General features: G+C 53.8%; 1 protein-coding gene across 16 annotated transcripts; it reads right to left on the reverse strand.

Annotated features, from left to right (window-relative positions):
* Positions 1-876: 876 nt before the first annotated feature.
* Positions 877-22,254, reverse strand: TMPRSS9 (transmembrane serine protease 9). Of its 16 annotated transcripts, XM_053372811.1 has the most exons (20): positions 21,672-22,254; positions 16,320-16,477; positions 15,694-15,821; positions 14,750-14,817; positions 14,473-14,639; positions 13,635-13,676; positions 13,222-13,335; positions 12,226-12,397; positions 11,431-11,705; positions 7,135-7,271; positions 6,707-7,022; positions 6,439-6,610; positions 5,325-5,596; positions 4,365-4,501; positions 3,698-4,040; positions 3,237-3,353; positions 2,936-3,104; positions 2,163-2,428; positions 1,788-1,924; positions 877-1,556 (listed from the first exon to the last, which is right to left on the reverse strand). In XM_053372811.1, the coding sequence occupies exons 2-20, from the start codon at positions 16,468-16,470 to the stop codon at positions 1,395-1,397; spliced, it is 3,345 nt and encodes a 1,114-aa protein (XP_053228786.1). In that variant the 5' UTR covers positions 16,471-16,477; positions 21,672-22,254; the 3' UTR covers positions 877-1,394. The 16 variants fall into 16 exon arrangements, with proteins under 16 accessions (XP_053228786.1, XP_053228790.1, XP_053228800.1 ...); XM_053372815.1 differs by lacking the exons at positions 2,163-2,428; positions 2,936-3,104 and adding an exon at positions 2,687-2,848; XM_053372819.1 differs by lacking the exon at positions 2,163-2,428 and having other exon boundaries at positions 1,466-1,556.
* Positions 22,255-22,748: the final 494 nt, after the last annotated feature.

Raw genomic sequence — 22,748 nt, forward strand, 5'->3', positions numbered from 1 at the left:
ACCATTCAGAGATATTTGTGCCTGAGAGTGGGGTCTCCACAGTGTCCCGCAAATTGCAGGTGTGCCCCTGACTCAACATGGGCTGCTGCTTCTAATTAAAGTCCATTTTGGGGGCTCAATCCGGACCCAGTGGCAGTTTATTTCTTGGGGTCAAATTCTAAAAAAAGCTCAACAACTTCGATTCCCAAAAAGTTCAACAACTTTGGGGTCAACAACTGCAACCCTAAAAAAACTCAACAATTTTGGTCTGCCCTCACTCATGTTCACGTAATCAAATCTGGCCCTCTTTGAAAAAAGTTTGGGCACCCCTGCTTTAGGACAACTGGGTCCTAGTCAGCCCCACGCCCGGGCACAGTGCCATGACAGGGAGGGCTTACAGGGGCACCGCTCACTGCTTGGCTGAGTCACCCCCAGGGCTTGTGTAGTGGGCGAGGTGCCCTTGCCCCCAGACCAAGCCAGATGAAGGGATGCAGGCATCACCCTGCTGGATCTTGCAGAACTCGGAGCCGGTGGTGCACGGGGAATGAACAAAGTTAGGTTGGGGACAGGAGATAGGGCAGGCCTGAACCAAACTGTGCTGAGAAAAAAGCCCTGCCCTCTGAAAACAGACGCTTGGCCGCTTCTCCCTGACATGCTGGACCTTTCCCCTCTTGCACAGGGGAGCATTTAGCTGGAGGCCCAGGGAACCTCTTCCAGTTGAGCCCAAGGCCTCGTGCTGCTTTTTGTGAAAGTGGGGAGGGGGTGTGGTCTCTGTGGATAGCAAGGGAGACATTCCCACCCCGTTTCTGCAGATTTGGGGGCTGGCTTTGTTTTTAAGGGTAGCTGGGAGAAAGAATCTTTGTTTGCGTAGCACAAAATCCCCAGCACACACCAAACTCCACAAAGGGGTTTGTTTAATTGTCCGTTGCTCTGGCCTCCTGCGAGCGCTTCTCTTGCTCACTTTGCACAGAGAAGGCTTGAGGCCACCCCACATCCAGCCCTTCGGCACAAGGCAGAGCCCCCCCACCCAGGTGCCAAGCTACGGCGGGAAGGGACGTCGAGGCAGTGTCTCTGGCCAGACTGTCCAAGGGAAACGCTTTCTTCCTGAGGCAAGGATCCCTGTCTGTCCAACCGTCCTTCAGCCTGTGTTCCCAAGAGGCGGCTTGGGGTCACCTGCCCTCCTTCCACAAGAGTCATGGCCAGAGATCATGGGGTGATAGAGTGGACAGGCCAGGAGAGGAAGGGGGAACTTCATCCTGCCCTTTTTGTGAAGTCCAAGTGAGGCAGGCGAGCCTCTTTATTCAGAGAAAACATGTTCTAAAAGTGCTTCTGTTGGTTTAAGGCATAGGGTCTTCCAAAGGAGAGTTGCTTTTCCATCTTCCGGCCAGGCCCCACTTCCCTGCCTCTTCCCTGAGTCACGCCTTGAGGTTCTGCGCAATCCAGCCCCGCACGGCTGTCACTCGGGCGTAGACCCCCGGGAAGTAAGGGCGGGCGCAGCCGTAGCCCCAGCTGGTGATGCCCGCCAGGAACCACCTTCCTGAAGCCTCTTTGCAGGCCAGGGGGCCGCCAGCATCACCCTGCAGAGGAGGGAGAAGGCACTGAGTGTCCTTCGGAGCGGGGACGGGGCTCTGGGGCAAGGGGACTCCCCAGGCCCTGCAAACTGCCTTCTCTCCCTCCTCCCCTCTCATAAGCACCCCCAGCTCCAGCCATTTCTGGCCAGCTGTGGGCTTCCCTCCCATCCCACCTGGCGCAGCCAGGGCTGAGGGGGAGGTGGTGTGGGCCCTCCGGGAGGGGCGCCCAAGACTCACAGAGCAGCTGTCAACGGACCCCTGCAGGAACCCGGCGCAGACCATCCGGCTGCTGATCTGGACGGGGTAGAAGCGGCGGCAGTCCTGCTCCGCGATGAGGTTGACGGCCGCCTTCTGCAGCTGCCTTGCCATCAGCCCTGCAAGGGAGGGCAGAGTGGAATTGGGCTTCCTGGCAGCGAGAGGGGGCAGGAGACTCACAGCGAGGAAGGCCCAGGGCCCAATCCTGCCCTTTGCCTGTGGGCACCCCATAGAGCCAGCCAGCTGATCTGAGGCTGCTAGGCTGCCTGGGTTTTGAGGGAAGCCGGAGTGGTCTGAGGGCCAGAGCTGCCTCTTTGGGGCGCTCCCCCACCCAGCCAGGAAGAGGTTCCCTCCTACCTCCCTCCTTGGTGGAGCCCCAGCCGGTGATGACGCAGCGGGCGCCCTGGCCGAAGAGGTGGGCGTGGTCTGGCAGGCAGATAGGCTTGACGGTGCTGGTGAAGCTCAGCGGGGAGGCCAGCTCCAGCAGCGCCACATCGTAATCCAGTGTGTAGATGTTGTAGAAGGGGTGCTTGTGGATCTGGAACACCTTCTCCACCCGCCCGTCCAGGCCGCTCAGGAAGGGTGTCCCCAGGACGGCCACCCACATCTTGGGGTCGCTGTAGCTGAGAAGGACGGTGCACCTGGGACCCTTGGCCAGCCCAAGGCCTGCCCCGTCTCCCCAATCTCCAGGGAAAAGGGGGGGCAGGGTTGGCCCAAGACATTTTGGCGCCTGAGGAGAACCACCCAGTGGCTCCCTCCACTTCCCAGCCAGGAGTAAAGATCTACATCAGGAACAAGGGTGGGAGGAGACCAGCAGCCCTTGGAGGCTGCACCTGCTGCCCCAATGGATCCTGCCACCTGAGGCAGTTGCCTCACCTCACCTCTTGAGTGGACTGGCCTTGGTTGGGGGCTCACAGGAAAGGGGATGCCTGGGATCCAAAGGGAGGGAGGTCTGGCAGTGCCCTCCTGTGACATGAAAACATTGCTGGCTTGGGGAGGCACAGAGGATGGGGTCCTCTTCTTCACCAGCAAGGAGCTTGTTCCTGGAGCAGGGGGGCAATGGCTGCAGAAAGACCCCCTTCCCCCCCGACTCACATGCCACCTCTCCTCATCCCAGCCCCCCAACTCACACATCGAAGCAGTGGGCAGCCGAGAGAAGCCAGCGGTCAGCCACCACCACCGCCCCACACTTGTGCTCCTTCCTCCGCAGCCACAGGCTCGCTTGCCACGGCCACTCTCCTCGTGCTGCGCCACTGCCCCCCACGATCTTGCTGAAGGCCAAAGAGGTTGAGCCACAGTCTAGGTGGGTGGGAAGAGAAGCAGGCTGAGAGGACACCCTTGTAGCCCCCGCCACGTTGCTTGCCCCCCCCACCGTCTGGTTGGGGGTGAGCAGAGCTAAATGTGGACTAGGGGAGAGGGGAGGTCACTTACTGCAGTTGGCCTCGTCCCTGCCGTTGCTGCAGTCCATGACGCCATCACATTCAGGGTTCGCTTTCCCAATGCAGACTTTGCCAGAGCACTTGAAGGTGGATGGGGTGCAGGGCACAGCTGGGGGCAGGGAGGGTGGGGAGCAAGTTAATGGGGGAGATGAGACCCTCCACCCTCTTGGCCTGCACAGGGGTCCCCCAGCTCGCTCGCTGGGCACAGCTGTGTGGGCCACAAAAGGGCTGGGCACAGTGACAGGCCCAGCCCAAAGGAGAGGCTTCCCAGTGGGGCAGCGGCCATGTTTAGTCTCTCACAGCAAGAAAGATGACCCCTGCAGTGTCCTGCACCCCCTGCCTTGGAGGGCAGGCTCCTGAGGGCATCAGCCTTCACCTGGCACCCTGCTAATAATCACAATAATTTATTATTTATATGCTCAGCCTCTGCCCATTCGTGCCCCCGCCATGTACCTGCGAACTGGGTGGCTCTCGGGGTGTTGGTTGGTGGCCTGGCTGTGCTGGGGGTGACCCTGAGGCTGGCCTGGGTGGTCCTTTGACTAGCCAAAGGCAGGCTGGGGGAGGAGGAGGAGGAGGAGGCGCTGCCACTGGTTGTGGTGCTGGATGTGGTCGCGGCCTTGGTTGTGGTGCTGGGGCATGGTGAGATAGTTTCCAGGATCCAGGCCTTGAGCTTGGTGATGCGGGCGTAGACACCGGGTCTCCTGGCCTGCGCACAGCCGACCCCCCAACTGACCAGCCCCGCCAGGTAGAACACACCTGGCGTCTCCTCACAGGCCAGGGGCCCCCCCGAGTCGCCCTGCGGGGAGAAATGGGAGCAACTAGCTCAGCAAGGCTAACAAAGCTTCGCAGACAGGAGAAGCTCCCTCTGGAGTCTCACAGGGGTCTCTTCTCAACTCCACCCTCACCAAGTCCCAGAGGCAAAGTGGCCCCTAGTGTGTCTGGAAAAGAGCCCTGGGGCCCCCAAAGAAGGTCCTTTTAACCAGAGTGGCCCCCTCTGCAGGGGGAACGTTACACTTCAAAACAGGGCCTTCCAATGAGCGCCCAGCTCTGTGATCAGGTGCACTTTGGGAGCGGAGTGGGAATGGGGCATCCCAGGCTGGCCCCCCTCAGTCACCCTCACCTGACAGGAGTCAACCTTCCCGTCCAGGAACCCAGCACAGATCATCTGCTCTGTCAGGGAGAAGTTGTAGAGGACATTGCAGGTTTTCTGGTCAATTATTCCCACAGAGGCTCTCTGGAGGTTCTCTGGCTTGGAGGCTGCAGGGAGGGGAGGAGCGAAGGTCAGGCCAGGGGGCAGAGCAGTGTCCAGTAGCTCCTGGAGGGAAGTTTCCTGGACACCCATGAAAGGAAGAGGGAAGAAATATGGGGGTGGCCATCTTCAAATATCTGAAGGGCTGCCGCATGGAAGGTGGAGCCAGCTTGTTTTCTGCAGCTCTGAGGGGCAGGACTCAAACTGACAGGTTCAGCTTGCAGGGAAGGCAATTCTGACTAAACATTAGAAAGAACTTTTTGAAGACATGAGCCATTTGATGGTGGAACAGACTCCCTTGGAAGGCAGTGGAGGTTTTTGAGCAGGGATCTGTCAGGGATGCTTGAGTTGAGATTCCTGCATTGCAAGGGGCTGGACTAGTGGCATGCCTCAGAACCTCCTCCAGCTCTACAATTCTGTGAAACAGACTGCTCCTGCACATGGAGGATCCACATACAAAAGTGTGTGTGTTGTTTTTAAAGCTGAACGTTCTGGAATATCCCTTCCCTACTAGCTCAGCAGCCTGATTTGCATGCAGAAAGGTTCAGTCGTGGAAGGAAGGGACCCTGAGGGTCATCTAGTGCAATTCTGTGCCATGCAGGAATCTTTTGCCCAATATGCGGCTCAAACCCATGAACCTGAGATTCAGAGTCTCATGCTCCACCCACTGAGCTATTTGTCCTCTGCAGCATCTCCAAGCGGGGTTTGGAAAAGGCTCCCTGCTTGAAACTGCTGCTACCAGTCAGTGTAGACTGCAGGGAGCTAGATGGATTCAACGGCCTGCCTCCTTGGCTCTTGCGCTGCCTGCAAGGGGGAGGGGGAAGTGCTTACCATTGCCTTCCTGGAGGCTTCCCCAGCCGGAGATCATGCACTTCCTGCCCACAGGGAACTTGTGGACGGCCAGAGGGAGGCAGATGGGCTGGATGACCTTGCCGAAGGGGAGGGGGCGCTCCAGCTCCAGGACGGCCACGTCAAAGTCCAGCAGGGCCGGGTTGTAGGAGGGGTGCAGCACCACCTGCCTTACGCTCACCTTCACAGAGCTGCTGTCTGCCGCCGACAGCCAGGTGGTGCCTGCAAAGGCTGTCAGGTACTCCACCTTGGTGCTACCAGCAGGAACAGAAACGAGACACAGGCGCAGACACACCATTAGTGGCAGCCAGGCCAGGGGCAGGTGGGTGAATGGGGGGGGGCTCATCTCTGGGGGTCACCATGCCCACAAAGGGGTCTCTCCCCCACCCAGCTCCTTCCTCTCCTCCTGAGTCACAACAGCCTGTCAGTCAGTAATCAGCCAGTTCAAAGTTGGAGAGAACTCTTTCTTTGCAAAAACACAACCTCCACAGACTTGGCTGAACAGGATCCCAGTGGTCTCACTGCATGAAAGTTAGTTGCCAAGACTGAAAGTCCCCACAGCTTTCAAGCAATCGGAAATTGCCCACTAAGTCTCCTCCGCCCAACCCAGGACCCTCTTGCTGTGGGTGGAATTTCTCCTGGTTCTGGGGAAATGGGTGGTTTGGTGCCCCCAGTGCCAACTGATAGTACGGATTGGTGACATCAATTGCCCTTAAGGTGCCACACTAAGCTACAACCATTACGGCATCTGAGTCCCCATTTGCAGAAGTTCCCAGGATCCATTTCCCAATTTCGGAGAGCGGAGGGTGCTGATTGGAAAGTGGGGCACCCTTCTTCCTCCTTTTAAGCAGAGAGTGGGCAGGCATGGAATCCCAGAACTGTAGAGCTGGAAGGGACCCTGCTCCTCTGTGCCAACCCCCTGCAATGAAGGAAGAGGCAACTGTCCCAAACGGGGATCAAACCTGCAACCTTAGTGTTGTCTGGGATTCTTTAGCTGCAGTTCCTACATTGCAGGGGGTTGGCCTGGGTGGCTCCTGGGGGTCCCCTTCGAACTCTACAATTTGGACCTGAGGCAACCACCTTTCTCCCTACTTACTGGTTGAAGCAGTGGGCAGCTGAAAGGAGCCACCGTTCCCCGATGATGGTGGCCCCACAGAAGTGGTGCAGCCCCTCCTTCAGGCTGACCTGCCAGGGGACCTCCCCGCGAGAGGCATCCAGGCCCCCCACAATCTTGATGGGCTTGGAGAAGCCGGGCCGGCGGCCGCACTCTGCACAAAGAAAAAGAAGGGTGAGCTTGCGACGGCTGTGCCCCAAGCCCCAGGAGGAGTCCAGTTGGGCCCCGTGCAGGGCAGGGGGCTTTCTACCTTGGGGCCGTGGTACTGTGGCAGCTGGCCTGCCCCCGGTCGTGGTGGGGCTGGGTAGGGGTTTGCCAGTGGTGGTGGTGGTGCCCTTGGTGGACACCAGAGGGAGGAGGGTGGTGGAGGCCGTCGAGGGGAGGGTGAGGCCTGGTGGGGCCGTGAACGTGGCCATGGTGTCATGGATCCAGTTCCGCAGCCTGGTGACCCGGGCATACACCCCTGGGCGCTTGGCCTCCGCACAGCCAATGCCCCAGCTGACGATTCCGGCCAGGAAGAAGCGGCCTGAGGGCTCCTCACAGACCAGTGGGCCCCCAGAATCCCCCTGTAGGTGAGAAGAGGAGAGAAGAAGGGCACTGTGGCATGCCAGAGGCCTCCTCCCAGAGCTCCCGCTGCAGCCAGACACACCCTCTCCCAGAGGCTGCTTCTGGCCATACCTGGCAGGAGTCAACCTTGCCCTCCAGGTAGCCGGCACACAGCATCCGGTCGGTGAGGGCGTTGCTGTACAGGCTGGCGCATAGTGTCTGGTCCAACAGCTCCACCACAGCCTTCTGCAGCAGCTCCGGCTTCACCACTGAGGAGAGAGGGAAGGTGGAGCCCAGTGGCAAGGCCTGAGGGCAATTCAGGTGGACACATCCTGACAGGGACTCCTCCTGCCAGTTCCAGGCACCCTGAGCTCTCCAGGGCAGGGCAGCTGAGGGGCAGGCACTGAACTGAATGGCCATGGGGTTGTTGAATTGCATTCCACACAGGTCCCACTATCAGAATGCAAAGCATTCTCACGAAATCATTTGCTAGGTCTGCGTTTGCATAACAAGGCAATGAGTTTCATCAGTTCCTATGGGTTCATTTCTAATTTTGACCCAAAAATTATTAGAAAACCCAGGAGGAAATCCTGAAACTTTGCAAAAGGCAAACAAGGAAGCAGGAAATGCTCTCTTTAAATCCACACCATGTTTTCTGATGGAATGGCTGCTGTGGACAAGCAAAACAAAAGAAGTCAGGATTCTTTAAGGCTGCTTGTTTCCTTGAAGTACAAAATGCAGCTCTGGCTGTTTGGATATTGGAATCCACAGCTTGTATGGTGAGGTTTTGGTATGAATTTGTCACGTTTGAACAAGGATTTTTTTAAAAAAATTTTGTCTGAAGGAGAGTTTGGATAACTGGACCTGTGTGTAATTCTTCTGATGAACTTGTTGCTGCTCTTCTTTTCAAAATGTTGCTCTGCTTTCCCTTATAGTAATTGCAATGTCTGTTCACTCGCTTTTTAAAATGCTGCTGCTATTGCGAGCTCCACATTTCTTGCTGGGAAAGGAGAAGAACAATCTTAAATCAAACCAAATCTGTGCTAAGGGTTGGCTGGTATCTCAGGATTAACAGAGAAAATGGGGGTGCTCAGTTCCTCCTGCCCCAAACAATGTTCCTTTGGGTGAAGCTGGCCAGGGGCAACGAGAGGGAAGAGGAGGTGGGGAAGGAGGTGGAGCAGCAGCAACCTCAACCTTTGTGCAGAAAAGCAACCTTAAGGTCCCCACCTGCCCCCCAGTAGGGAGCAGCACACTGAGGGAACAACTGAGGCTGGAGTGCTCAACCACACCAAGGCTCACCTTTACCTCCCTGCCTGTGGCAAAACTACATTGATTAATGGACTTCAATGTCTGTACACTAATGCGCAAAGTATGGGAAATAAACAAGATGAGCTTGAGCTCTTGGTACAGCAAACTAAATATGACATAATAGGCATCACTGAAACCTGGTGGGATAAGTCCCACGATTGGAATGTAATAATGGAGGGATACAATCTATTTCAGAGAAACAGACCAGACAAGAAAGGAGGAGGAGTGGCGTTATATGTCAGGGATGTGTATACCTGTGAAGAGATCCAAGATTTAGAACCTCAAAGCCAAAGTGAGAGCATTTGGGTCAAAATTAAGGGAGAGAAGAATAACAGTGACCTCATTGTGGGAGTTTACTATAGATCCCCAAGCCAAACGGAGGACATAGATGATGCCTTCCTGGAACAGATGGCCAAGCATGCAAAAGGAAGGGAGATAGTAGTAATGGGGGACTTCAATTACCCGGATATTTGTTGGATGTCAAACTCAGCCAAGAGCATAAGGTCAAACAGATTCCTCACTGGCCTTGCAGACAACTTCATTGTCCAGAAAGTGGGAGAAGCTACAAGAGGAACAGCCATTTTAGATCTGGTCCTAACCAATGTTGATGACCTGGTTAGTGGGGTAGAAGTGGAAGGATCATTAGGCGCGAGTGATCATGCTCTTCTGAAGTTTACTATACAGCGGAAAGGAGCAGCCAAGCATACTAGGACTCAATTTCTCGACTTTAAGAAAGCCGACTTCATAAAACTTAGGGAAGTGCTGGGTGAGATCCCATGGACAGTAATACTAAAAGGAAAGGGAGTTCATGATGGCTGGGAGTTTGTTAAGAGGGAGATAGTAAAAGCACAACTTCAGGCAATACCAATGAGACGGAAACATGGAAGGTGCCTAAAGAAGCCAGGGTGGCTATCTAAAGAACTTTTAACTGAGTTAAGATTAAAAAAGGATGTGTACAAAAAATGGAAAAGGGGGGAAACCACCAAAGAGGAATTCAAACAAATAGCCAGCACGTGTAGACACAAAGTCAGAAAAGCTAAAGCACAGAATGAACTCAGGCTTGCTAGAGAGGTTAAAAGCAACAAAAAAGGCTTTTATGGGTATGTTCGTAGCAAAAGGAAGAACAAAGAAACAGTGGGGTCACTCAGAGGAGAAGATGGTGAAATGCAAACAGGGGACACAGAAAGGGCTGAACTCCTCAATGCCTTCTTTGCCTCAGTCTTCTCCGATAAAGAAAACAATGCCCGACCTGAAGAATTTGGAGCAAATGATTCAGCAGAGGAAACACAGCCCAGAATAACTAAGGAGATAGTACAAGAATACTTGGCTAGTCTAGATGTATTCAAGTCTCCAGGGCCAGATGAACTGCATCCAAGAGTATTAAAAGAACTGGCAGATGTGATTTCAGAACCACTGGCAGTCATCTTTGAGAATTCCTGGAGAACAGGCGAAGTCCCGGCAGACTGGAGGAGGGCAAATGTTGTCCCTATTTTCAAAAAGGGGAAAAGAGAGGACCCAAATAATTACCGCCCAGTCAGTCTGACATCAATACCAGGGAAGATTCTGGAGCAGATCATTAAGCAAACAGTCTGTGAGCACCTGGAAAGGAATGCTGTGATCACCAATAGTCAGCATGGATTTCTGAAAAATAAGTCATGTCAGACTAACCTGATCTCGTTTTTTGACAGAATTACAAGCCTGGTAGATGAAGGGAACGCAGTGGATGTAGCCTACCTTGATTTCAGCAAGGCATTTGACAAGGTGCCCCATGATATTCTTGTAAAGAAGCTGGTAAAATGCGGTCTTGACTATGCTACCACTCAGTGGATTTGTAACTGGCTGACTGACCGAACCCAAAGGGTGCTCATCAATGGTTCCTCTTCATCCTGGAGAAGAGTGACTAGTGGGGTGCCACAGGGTTCTGTCTTGGGCCCGGTCTTATTCAACATCTTTATCAACGACTTGGATGATGGACTCAAGGGCATCCTGATCAAATTTGCAGATGACACCAAACTGGGAGGGGTGGCTAACACCCCAGAGGACAGGAACACACTTCAAAACGACCTTGACAGATTAGAGAACTGGGCCAAAACAAACAAGATGAATTTTAACAGGGAGAAATGTAAAGTATTGCACTTGGGCAAAAAAAATGAGAGGCACAAATACAAGATGGGTGACACCTGGCTTGAGAGCACTACATGTGAAAAGGATCTAGGAGTCTTGGTTGACCACAAACTTGACATGAGCCAACAGTGTGACGCGGCAGCTAAAAAAGCCAATGCAATTCTGGGCTGCATCAATAGGAGTATAGCATCTAGATCAAGGGAAGTAATAGTGCCACTGTATTCTGCTCTGGTCAGACCTCACCTGGAGTACTGTGTCCAGTTCTGGGCACCACAGTTCAAGAAGGACATTGACAAACTGGAACGTGTCCAGAGGAGGGCAACCAAAATGGTCAAAGGCCTGGAAACGATGCCTTATGAGGAACGGCTAAGGGAGCTGGGCATGTTTAGCCTGGAGAAGAGGAGGTTAAGGGGTGATATGATAGCCATGTTCAAATATATAAAAGGATGTCACATAGAGGAGGGAGAAAGGTTGTTTTCTGCTGCTCCAGAGAAGCGGACACGGAGCAATGGATCCAAACTACAAGAAAGAAGATTCCACCTAAACATTAGGAAGAACTTCCTGACAGTAAGAGCTGTTCGACAGTGGAATTTGCTGCCAAGGAGTGTGGTGGAGTCTCCTTCTTTGGAGGTCTTTAAGCAGAGGCTTGACAACCATATGTCAGGAGTGCTCTGATGGTGTTTCCTGCTTGGCAGGGGGTTGGACTCGATGGCCCTTGTGGTCTCTTCCAACTCTATGATTCTATGATTCTATGATTCTATGATTCTACCCACCGTACAATGCTGTCTGTGAAGCCAAGGAGAGCTCCTCCTCAGATGGATCCCTCAGGGGGACAGTTGCCCAATTCAGTGGAGAGCTCAGCCCCTTTTGCCCCCTGTAGTAGCCCTGCCTGAGCCACACCACCCCCATCTCCACAGGAGCCCTGGGAGGTAGGCTCGGCCGAGCCACGGCCCCCACTCCTTCTTCCACTTTTGCCTCGCCAAAGGTTGTGCTTACAAAAGTCCTCCTTGAGGTAACCCCAGCCGGAGATGGAGCACTTCTTGCCAGAGGGGAAGATATGGCTGGAGGCCGGCAGGCAGGCGGGCTGGACGTACTTGCCGAAGGGCAAAGGCTCAGAGAGCGCCAGCAGCGCCACATCATAGTCAGCCGTGTCTGTGTCATAGGAGGGGTGCTTGAGGATGTGGCTCACACCAGTCTTCACTGCACTGCTCTCGCTGCCGCTCAGCCAGACAGTGCCTGCATGGGCCGTCCAGGTGCCCGGATCCTGGAACCTGTTGGCAGCAGGAGAGCTTCAGGGCACATCAATGGACTCCTTGCACCCTTCCGTCTGCCTATAGACTGATATTGATTCAATGGGGAGATTTTGACATGGGCCACTTTGAACAATGGATAGGAGATGGCAGCTCTTGCAGATACTGTGTGGATAAATACAAATATATCTGGAATGTGTTTATTAAAAGCACCATGACTTGTTAATAATGTTATTGTTTGAATAGCCACACTTCCCTCACCGGCACAGGCAGAACCTGCCTTCTTGGCTGCTGGACCCACACTCGGTCTCATCTGCTCTGTCCATCGGAGTCTGTCTTTGCATGCAGGGTGAGCCCCTGACACACCAAAGGCCTGAGACCCAGCAGCTGCCCCACGTGCCACCCACCCACCTCCAGTCTCTTTCCCTAACCCTGCAAGGTTCTCAGCACCAGAGAGCTGCCCACTTGCCACAACCCAGCAAGGCATGGTGCACTCAGTCTCTTGCGGGAGAAGCAAAGAAATGGGTCCGGCCGGGCTTACTCGTTGAAGCAGTGTGCTGCAGACACCAGCCACTTGGCAGCCAGGATTGTGGCCCCACAGAAGTGCTCGTTGTTCTCCCGCAGGCTGACTTGCCAGGGGAACTCCCCCCGAGTGGCCTCCGACCCCCCGACAATCCGGTTGGCTGCCTGCATGGCCGGGCGAGACCCACAGTCTGCAAGAGACAAGGGGTGGTCAGCAGTCCCCACTCAGGGGTAGAAATGGTCTGCAGTAACTCCAACATGCCACCAGGTGGCAGCAGAATGGTTAAAAAGAGGCTGCAGGTACAATTATCTGTCCCCAGGTGGCAGCAGTAAGCAGAGGGATTCAGAAAATCCTTCACTTGGTGAAACTATGGACTACGGCCACCAGCTTGGACGGCTTCCAAAGGGCTGTTCTTATGTTCATTGATACAAGGAGGTGCCAGCAGCAGGCAGTAAGAAGCATTCTCCTGGAGGGGGAGTCCGTTTCTGAGATGGCAGCTCCCACCTGCCACTTCCAGTGTTCATCTTAACGCCTTCCTTTTTGCACATTTAATTGTTTAATGCAGGGGTCAGCAACCTAAGGCCCATTGGCCAGAAGCAGCCTGCAGAGGTCGTTTGACAGGTCCACGAGCCGCCCGCTCACATGCTGCGCTAAACTGGCGCAGCACGGTGCAGGGACTCGCTTCCACGGTGCCGAAAATTGCATCTGCGCATGTGCAGACGCCGAAAATTGTGGGTGCATGTGCTCATGCATGCGCACGATCCAGCCCACAGAGGGATCTCTGCAGGACCAATCTGGCCCAGGCAAGGTAAACCTTGCTGACCCCTGGTTTAATGCAACCACCAAAGAGGCCCCTTTGCTTCACCCTTGAAACCACATGGGGGAAATCCCCGCCAGGATATGGAATGAAGAGAGAGACCCAGGGGAGACCACCCCTGGATGGGAATGTCCCAGCACCCCTAGAAGAAGGAGGGGCAAAGGAGGAAGGAGAGGAAGGAGAAGACTAGGACCCACCGCACTCTGCCTCATCGGAGCCGTCCAGGCAGTCACTCCGGTCATCGCACTCCACGTTCTCACGTGGCACACACTGGCCGCTGTGGCAGGTGAAGGCTGTCCCTGGGCAGGTGCCTGCAAGGGTGGTAGCAGGATGGGTCCCAGCCTCTTTCCCCCGAGGCAGCTGCTCTTTGGGGAGGCCCAGGTCCTCGGGGGAGCCCTGTGGAAGCTGGACCTCGCCTTGCCATGGGAATCCCCAAGCAGGTCCTGAGCACAACAGCCTTTTCTCCTGCCTGCTTAACTGGCCGTCTGCTTCCCGCAGAGCCAGCATGGCCAGAAGCCATAGATAGCCCCTTCCTCCCCCTCCCCCTCCTCCATGGCTGTTTTGCTCTCCACCCATGTCCTGAGCTCACAAAATGTTAAAAGAAGCCTACCTGATTTCAGTCCTGTTCCTGAAGGGGAGTCGCTGCTCAGCCCTGTGTGAGAGAGAGGGGGGGTGAAGAATGGGGGCTGGTCTCCAAAACCCAAATGCTCCCCATGGAGGCCACTCCAGCCCAGAACTGGGTCCCCTCCTCTCCTGAAATCCCCAGCAAGTCTCTTGAACCCACAGGGCTCTGGACCCATGCCTGACCCTTAGAGTACATGGCTCCCTGCCCCCCCCAAATCCTGGGAGCTGTAATTTAAGGGGGCTGGGGTTGTACCTCCATGAGAGGCAAACTGTAGTTCCTGGGTTCCTTTGGGGGACAACTTGTGCTTAAGGGGAGATTCTTGGGTTGTCTTGGTTTTTACTTTTATCATGTATTCTGTGTTTTTATATTGTAACTTTATCTTGTGCACTGCCCTGAGATCAACAAGTATAGGGCAGTATACAAATATTTAACAATATCATGATGAGGACAGGTGTGTGCGTGTGCATGTGTGTGTGTGTGTGTGGACAAAGCCCCGCATTCATTGCCACTGCTCCCCCTACACAGAGTGCAAAGATTTTCTAAGCTCCCTCTGGTCCAGCAAGGCCATCCAATGAGGAAGCCTCAGCTCTCCCCTCCCCTTCCTTGCTGAGATGCAAAAGCTGCCATCTCGCCCCCAGGGTGAGAAGGTTGCAGGGACTGGCAGGAGTCGGAGGCCCCTATCTGAATTTCTGCACTCAGGCAGGGACTGATCTTGCTTGCATCCTAGCCTCCCTCACAGGGGGGTGATGAGAAGAAGGCGAGGCCACCTGCATGCCTGCCCTCCCTACCCCTGGACAATGGGCGAGGGATGATGCCATGCTACCTGTGAGAGAGGCTGCCCAGATGGTGCCGTAGGAGGGCAGGGCGATTCCTCCATTGCCCAGCGCAGCTGCCAGGCCCCTCTCCAGCGCCTGCTCTTCTGCGTCTGGGCTGAGCGGCTGCAAGGAGAACCATAGGCGGAAGTGGACGAGGATGCTGGCATTGCCCTTCCTGCCAAGTGGAGACACAAGCGCAAGAGGTGGGGGCCAGGCTGCTTCCCCTCACCTGCAGCACCAGGGCAGGGCGGGGCAGGGCAGGACACACTCCATGGCTTAGCCTACCTGTATTGCAAGACGGAGCACCTGTCACAGGTCCCTTCCAGGGCTGAGTTCTTAAAGCTGCTTTTAAACTGAGACGGGACAGAAAAGGGGGGGCAAATGGGTGACTGTCATGACTGGTTGAACACAGAGGAATGGTGGGAGGAACCAGCTGGGGGAACCCCCAAGAAAGAAGGCCCAGAGCCTGGGGGGACGAGGACAAGGTAGAAGAGGGAGAAGATGAGGAAGAGGTAACAGGGCTTTGTGAGCGGGGAGAGTCTGTGGCAGAGAGGAGTCCAGAATCGGAGGCAGAAGCTGAAACAGGTGAGGAAGGAGGCCAAGAGGCAGAGAGGAGTCTGGCTGGGAAGTCAGGGGGGGTCTCCCACTCCTGTGCCAACAAGCTCTCCTCCCCGCTGTTCTCCCAGAACAAGAAGAGGCATGAAGAGGGCAGGGGAGAGGTTGGCTGCATGCAGGTACAGTCTCTGATTGCTTGGGGGAAACCCTGGGGTAGAGGAGGCTTAGATAGATGTGGGGAGATGGGGACCTTTAGCCTCAGCAACTGCTTCATGGGAGCAAGACCTACCAGAGGTGAGCTGCTGTGTTCATTAGGCCTGACACTTCTGTTTTTGCTAAGAGAGCATGAACTCCAGCTTGCTAAGTGTGATTTACAGCTGGCTCCCCACTGTCAGCGAACCTCCCCCCTGCACCCCCAGCAGGAAAAAGTGGTGATATGGCGCCCTGTGCAAGGCCAAAATTTGGCGCCCCCACATGGATCTTATCAGTGATTGATGTTTTCAATTTTGTGTTGCCTCACCTGCAGCCCCCTAAATCCAGTATTGCTCCTGCCTTGAAGGGACCAGAAATCAAAGCCTGCCATGGCCACCCCAAACCCCCAGCTCCTCCAGTGCTTCATCTGCAGAACCACCCACCCACCCACACCCCACAGGGGCTCTTCTCTCTGCCCTCACCAGCCTCTCCAGGACGGGGGTCAAGGTGCGGTGATAGTTGGAGCTCGGGCACTGCAGGCTGCTCTCATAACGGAGGCCCTGCAGCTCCACCAGGTGATCTGCCAGGAACTCCTGCTTCACCAGGAAGGCTGCAGAGAGGAAGAGGTACAGGGTGGGTTGGTGCAAAAGCACCAGCGTTGGGGGGGGGGCAGAAGCCAGGACAGAAGCACCCCAATCTGCACCTGTTGGACAGGACAGGCTGCCAAGCAGCACATAAACATTACAAAATGAATGAAGTACAGTGGACACTTGGGTTGCGATCCATGCTGGAGGCAAGTTTGCAACCCACAGCATTCGCAACCCGCAGGGTCTGCACACGCGCAGGTTGTGATTCGGCGCTTCTGCGCATGTGCGACTGCCAAAACCCAGAAGTAACCCGCTCCAGTACTTCTGGGTTTCAGCGCGTCCATAACCCGAAAAAACGCAACCTGAAGCGTCTGTAACCCGAGGTATAACTGTAATGCTAATGAGATATTGCAATTAATTCAAGTGTAAATGCCTGACAAAGAAGGGAAGCAGGGTACACAAATTTAAGAAAGTAAGGCAAGTTTGAGAAATGAATCAAATTTTCGCAGGGATGGACTCACCCATCAGGATCGCACCACAGCTGGCCGTGATGGCACCCAGGAGGATGGAGACCAGGGTCAGCCTGCAGCGGGTGCTGCCTCCCCCAGCAACAGGGCGGCACTTCTCTCCCCCCAGCACTGGTTTCCCAGCAGGGACTACTGGCGGCTCCATGCTTGTCCTGCAGACTGCAGAAGTTCTACATTGGGGGAAGAAAACGGGCTAAAATGGCTTTGGCAAGGGATTCTTGACCCTTTCAGATTTCAAGTATTCAGATTTCTGGAAGATTTGGTTAGACACTGTGTCCCTCCCACTTAGGTCCACCTTCCCCTTCCCGTTTTGGACACATGCCAGTAAGACATGTGGAAAGGATCCTGGGGTCTAAAGTGGACCACATGAGTCCACAGGGTGATGGAGCAGCAAAAAAAAGCCCTAACATTACTCTAGGCTGCATACGCAGAATACAGTGGTACCTCGGGTTAAGTACTTTATTCGTTCCGGAGGTCCATACTTAACCTGAAACTGTTCTTAACCTGAAGCACCACTTTAGCTAACAGGGCCTCCTGCTGCTGCCGCGCCGCCGGAGCAGTTTCTGTTCTCATCCTGAAGCAAAGTTTTTAACCTGAAGCACTATTTCTGGGTTAGCGGAGTCTGTAACCTGAAGCATATGTAACCCGAGGTACCACTGTAGTGTCCAGATCAAGGGAAGTCATAGTGCCGCTCTATTCTGCTTTGGTCAGACCACACCGGGAGTCCTGTGTCCAGTTCTGGGCACCACAATTTAAGAAGGATGTTGACAAGCGGGAAGGTGTGCAGAGGAGGGTGACCAAGATGATCAAGGGTCTGGAAACCAAGCCTTATGAGGAATGGTTGGAGGAGCTGGGTATGTTTAGCGTAGAGGAGTCTGAGAGGAGATAGGAGAGCAATCTTCAAATATCTAAAGGGCTGTTCCATGGAAGAGGGAGCAAGTTTGTTTTCTGCTGCTCTGGAAGGGAGGACCTGAACTATTGGCTTCAAGTTACAAGAAAGGCGATTCTGACTCAATATCAGAAGATGCGGTGCTGACCTGGTTGCATCTCAATGAGCCGCTTGGCACTCAGCCCTTCTCTTGTCCCTGGGAGAATCTGCAGGTGCTGCCTGGGGATGGGGAGCCTTGGGATTGGGGCCCCTGACAAGGCAGCCGAGGAACAATTCTCCTTGAGCCATTTCTTGTGGAAAGCAAAGGAGAAATGGAACGAAAGCCGTCCTGATCATTGGCTGCTGCAGCCGTTACTTGGGGCTGAGAAGAATTCCCTTCTTCGGAAACTGTGGGGTTGTTATCCTGCACTTTCATTGTGAAAGGGTTGGGGAAATGCTTCTACTTCTGGGAAGATACTGGGATTTCATGGGGGGGCTGCTTTCAACTAAATGACACAGACAACTGCAGTTGGGGACTAATCCTTGGGAGCGCCTCCAACTCCTAGGGGCTGTGGGGGCTTCAGCCCCCACAATAGAATATTTCAGGGAGCTGGGCCCCCACAAAGTGGATGGGCATTCCTACTCAGATGGTGTGCACACACTGCATCATGTGGGGAGGGGCTTACCTGGGTCCCCACAATATTTTACTCAAGTTGGCACCCCTGCCTCCAACACATGACAAGCTTGCTGGATCAGGCCAAAGGGGGCCCATCCAGCCACCAGCCACAGCAGCCAAATACCCCAAAAGACCTGGAAGTTCAGATGTTACATAAGGACATCAGAAGAGCCTGGCTGCTGGATCAGGCCAAAGGGGGCCTGTCTAGCCCAGTATCCTGTTCTCACAGTGGCTGACCAGGTGCCCAAAGGGAAATCTGCAAGCAGGAGCCAAGCACAAGAGCAACTCTCCCCTCCTGCGGTTTCCAGCAACGGGCACTCAGGAGCCCCCCAGAGCCCTCTCCTCCTCCATGAACTTGTCCAGTTCCTCTTTTAAAGACAGCCAGATTGGTGCCATCCTTGTCTCCTGTGGGAGAGAGTTCCAGAGTTTAACACTACGAGGAGAATGGCCTTTTCTTGAGTGTGAGATTGAGGAGCTGTTGGAAATTTGGAAAGCGGACCCTCCTCACCCACAGCTTCCTGCATCTAAGGGGAGGGACCCAATGTGAGATGGGGGGTGTCAGAAGGAATCAGAGCCCCAGGGGAAACTTGGGGAAGGCTGGGAGGGCATACCCTCCAATGAAACGACATCTGAAGGCAGCCCTGTTTAGGGAGATTTTTAATGTTTTATTGTGTTTTTAATATACTGTAGGGAGCCGCCCAGAGTTGTTGGGGAAACCCAGACAGATGGGTGGGGTATAAGTAATAAATTATTATTTATTCTTATTCTTATTAGGGACATCCTATTCCATAACAACAGCAACAATACCCACCTATCTGACTGGGCTGCCCCAGCCACACCGAGCGGCTTTCAACATATATAAAAACATAATAAGACATTAAACATTAAAAAAAACATCTCTAGACAGGGCTGCCTTCAAATGTTTTCTAAAGGTTGTATTATCTCCTTAGCTCAGGGCTCACATAACTAATCATACCCTCCAACATTTCTCTGTTGAAAATAGGGACGTCCTAAGGAAAAGCGGGATATCCCAGGATCAAATCAGAAACCAGGATGGCGTCTGTATATCTGGGATGTCCCTGGAAAATAGGGGCATTTGGAGGGTCTGGGAGGGCAGGCAAATGGAAGCGCTCAAACATCCTCTGGCACCTGCAAAGTAAGCGCAGAGGATCCCTGGGCACCGTCTGGAACTCTGGTAGTGAAACAGACCTCTCTGTGTGCAGGCCTCTTGGCCTCCCCCAGGTTTAGCTCCATCAGCGCCAGAAGAAAGGCCTCTATGATTTCTCTGCCCAGCCCTGCCAGGGATCTCCCCAGAGAACAAAGCCTTTGTGGTTTCTGCTTTGTGAGAAGCGGCAGTTTCGGCCAGAGCAGACTGCTTGGCATGTGAAGACTAGCCAGAGGGCTGGAGTGGGCAGCCCCGCTCTTGCTTTTGCCTCCATCCTCCAGATCTGCCAGGTGGGGCTGGCGATGCCCCTGTAAGGGGCGCTGGAGGCACTTCTTGGCGTACGCTCCCTGCACTGACTGCCAAACAGCCATGGCCCTCCTGGGTTTGGAAAGCCCTTTGGGCAGCAAAGCATCCCTTCATGAAAACCAACTTGCCACTGCCAGGAGGCATGGGAGGTGTCTCTGCACTCAGACCATTTCAGCCACAAACACACAACCCTGAGATTAAGAGTTTAATGCTCTACCAACTGAGCCAACTCTTGTCACTGAAGAATCTGTCCAGCAGATTTGCCATCAAAGCACAGCAAGAAGGGCTATAATAGCTGAGCTTTGATCGTCAGCAGCAGCTCTAGGAAAGGTTGGCAGAGACCCGCCCTGAAGAGCTGCTGCTGCCAGCCTGTGTGGGCAATATTGAGCCTCATAGCCCAGGGGCCTGGCAGGTTTCCATGTTGAAAAGATAAGGGGGTTGCTAGTAGTTTAACGTGCAAATGAGTGTGCCTGCATGCATCCCCACCAGGTGGGATCCCCTGTCCCAATTCATAATCTACAGTCACACCCCAACTCTGGCCTTTTGCCTCCCCTTGCTAAAATTCCTCCTGGCCAGCTATATGGCTCAGCTGCTTTTGCATCAGCACAGCAAGTTTTAAGGACCCTGATCTGTGCTCAGATTCTTCCCCCACGTCCAGGGGCTTCTTCCTGACCCTTCAGGTACTGAGTCCATTACCTTGATGGACTTTACCCTACTAGGTAAGGCAATAGCTCTGGTCCAAGATGAGTCCAGAGTCAGGGTCACAAGGATGTCAGGAGAGCCCTGCAGAAACAGCAAGCAGCTGGATCAGCCCCAAAGGGGGGTCGGCCGCTCCAGCACCCTATTTTTACACACAGTGGCCACCCGGTGCCCTCCAAGGGGAAGAAGCCCCCAAGCAAGGCCTGAGCGCAGCAAAAAACCCCATGTGTGGCTTGCAAGAATAGATGGAAGGATATTTTGAACTCTTAGAACATTGTGACGCTCAGGAAGGTTTTTGTTTTTAAGTGGTGGGTCTTGGCAGGAAGAGCTGGATATAAAGTCAACCAGCAAACAAACATTGTTTGCAATGAGGCTGACTAGCTTGGCTGCCCTTTTGGAAACTGTCCTGGACTGGAGCAAAGCACCGTCTTTCTCTTCAAGCTTTTGGGAAGGTGAGATCCTTCTAAGGCAATGGAAACAATTCCTGGCTTCTGATGAAACGTCTGAAGGCACCACCAACAGCTGGATCAGGCCACAGGAGGCCCCTCTGTTCCCGCACCGTTTTCACAGTCACTGGCCAACCAGTTACCTCTTCTGGGAAGCCCCCAAGAGCAGTAACTCTCCCCCCAGCTACGATTTCCAGAAACTGGGATTCCACTGGCTTTGGCACTTAGAGTCCTCCTGGCTAGTAGCCACCAATAGCCTTAGGCCCCATGAATCTGTCTGAGTGTCAGAAGTTGGTGGCCATCGTTGCGTGAAGAAAGACTTCCTTTTGCCTGTCCTGAGTCTCCAGCCAGGCATCGTGTCATGCCAGCGGTTCTCCCAGGGTGTGGCACGAGAGGATGGCAAGTGTGACAGGAAGATTCCAGGCCAATCCAAGAAACACTGAAACTTTTCTGTGTACGACGGTATCAAAATAATTTTGTTTGGCTCTACAGAGAGAAACAGGATCCATGCCTCTTGTCAAAAGCATTGACTATGCTTCCACAGTTCTCCGCAGCATATTGCTGGAAACAAGAATTTCCAATTCTGACAAATATGCAAGGTCAGAGATGAGAAAGGCTTCTTTGTGTTGACAAGAGGAGAGCTTGCTAGTCTCAAATTAGACCTGATGCCTAGCCAAAGGAAGCTCACACTGAGTTTGTATTCACACTTAAAGCACACCTGTAAGAGGCTGGTTTATAACTACATTTGGGGAAAGGTTCTTGTTCTTATGTAGCCACGTTGTTTTTTTACTTTCTGGATGTGCCATGATCATGTAATAAAGAAGTTGCGTTCTAGGTTATAAATCAAGCACTGCTAGTTGATACGCTGGAAAACAAAACTAAGCAGAAATAATTTCTGTGGCGCGAGCAAATTGTTATTCTGAAAGTGGCCCAGAGAGAAAAGTTTGAGAACCACCAGATTCTGAGGCACTTCTCTCCTGCCTCTGCTTCCTTGCCTTTCCTTTCAGCTGAAAAGCCCCCCAAGGTGGCAACTTTTCCTTGAAGGGGAAATCAACCAGAGGTCCTTGCCATACATTTCTGTCTCTCTTGGGCGCACCGCTCCTCCCCCCACCCCCATGAGCCTCCCCAGCACCCAAGGGTGGTCTTTAAGGGAGTGAGGCAGGGCGCCCTCAGGTCGGGGACTCACCTGCCTGGCCCAGGGCGGTCGTTTCAGCAGAGCTCACCTGGCTGCAGCCACCGGCCATGCTCCATCCGCTCCCCTCTGTCTCTGGCTCTGGAGGGGAGGTTTTGTTGGGCAGGGAAGGTGAGAGGAGGAGGGGGAGGGGGAGGGGGAGGGGGAGGAAGGTGTGGGTGTGGGAGCTTAAAGGTACAGGCCAAAAGGAGCAGAGCAGCAGACCCCAGGTGAGGATCCTTCCCTGGCAGCGCCTGGCCACGTGGGATGCCATCTGCAGAGCCCAAAGTCCATGGGGCTGCTGCAGCTGCTGCTTCCAAAACATCTTTGTTCTCCTGAGCATTGATTATGGAATTTCCCATGCTCAAGGAGGATGGAGGGACAGTTTTCCCTCAAGGGAAGGCTGAAGATTCTTGAGTGCTTCATTTTGGGGATAGGAATGGAGTTTGCGAAGGATGGGTGGGGCGGGGAAGGAGCCACTACAGAAGGTCCCAGTTTCAGTCCCCACTGGCATCTCCAGGTCAGGCTGGGAAACCCTGGAGAGCCTCTGCCAGTCAATGAATCCTAGAACTGTGGAGTTGGAAGGGAGCACCAAAGGTCATCCTACCTTGATTTCAGCAAGGCATTTGACAAGGTGCCCCATGATATTCTTGTAAAGAAGCTGGTAAAATGCGGTCTTGACTATGCTACCACTCAGTGGATTTGTAACTGGCTGACTGACCGAACCCAAAGGGTGCTCATCAACGGTTCCTCTTCATCCTGGAGAAGAGTGACTAGTGGGGTGCCACAGGGTTCTGTCTTGGGCCCGGTCTTATTCAACATCTTTATCAACGACTTGGATGATGGACTCAAGGGCATCCTGATCAAATTTGCAGATGACACCAAACTGGGAGGGGTGGCTAACACCCCAGAGGACAGGATCACACTTCAAAACGACCTTGACAGATTGGAGAACTGGGCCAAAACAAACAAGATGAATTTTAACAGGGAGAAATGTAAAGTATTGCACTTGGGCAAAAAAAATAAGAGGCACAAATACAAGATGGGTGACACCTGGCTTGAGAGCAGTACATGTGAAAAGGATCTAGGAGT

Source organism: Podarcis raffonei, chromosome 18 (assembly GCF_027172205.1).
Source record: "Podarcis raffonei isolate rPodRaf1 chromosome 18, rPodRaf1.pri, whole genome shotgun sequence".
NCBI lineage: Eukaryota > Metazoa > Chordata > Lepidosauria > Squamata > Lacertidae > Podarcis > Podarcis raffonei.

Coding starts and splice junctions, on each gene's coding strand:
- TMPRSS9 (XM_053372810.1), bottom strand. CDS start 16,470: ATGGAGCCGCCAGTAGTCCCTGCTGGGAAACCAGTGCTGGGGGGAGAG. Junction 13,336..13,634: donor AGGAACAGGACTGAAATCAG/GTAGGCTTCTTT, acceptor CCACCCTTGCAG/GCACCTGCCCAGGGACAGCC. Junction 7,023..7,134: donor GCAAGGTTGACTCCTGCCAG/GTATGGCCAGAA, acceptor TCTCACCTACAG/GGGGATTCTGGGGGCCCACT.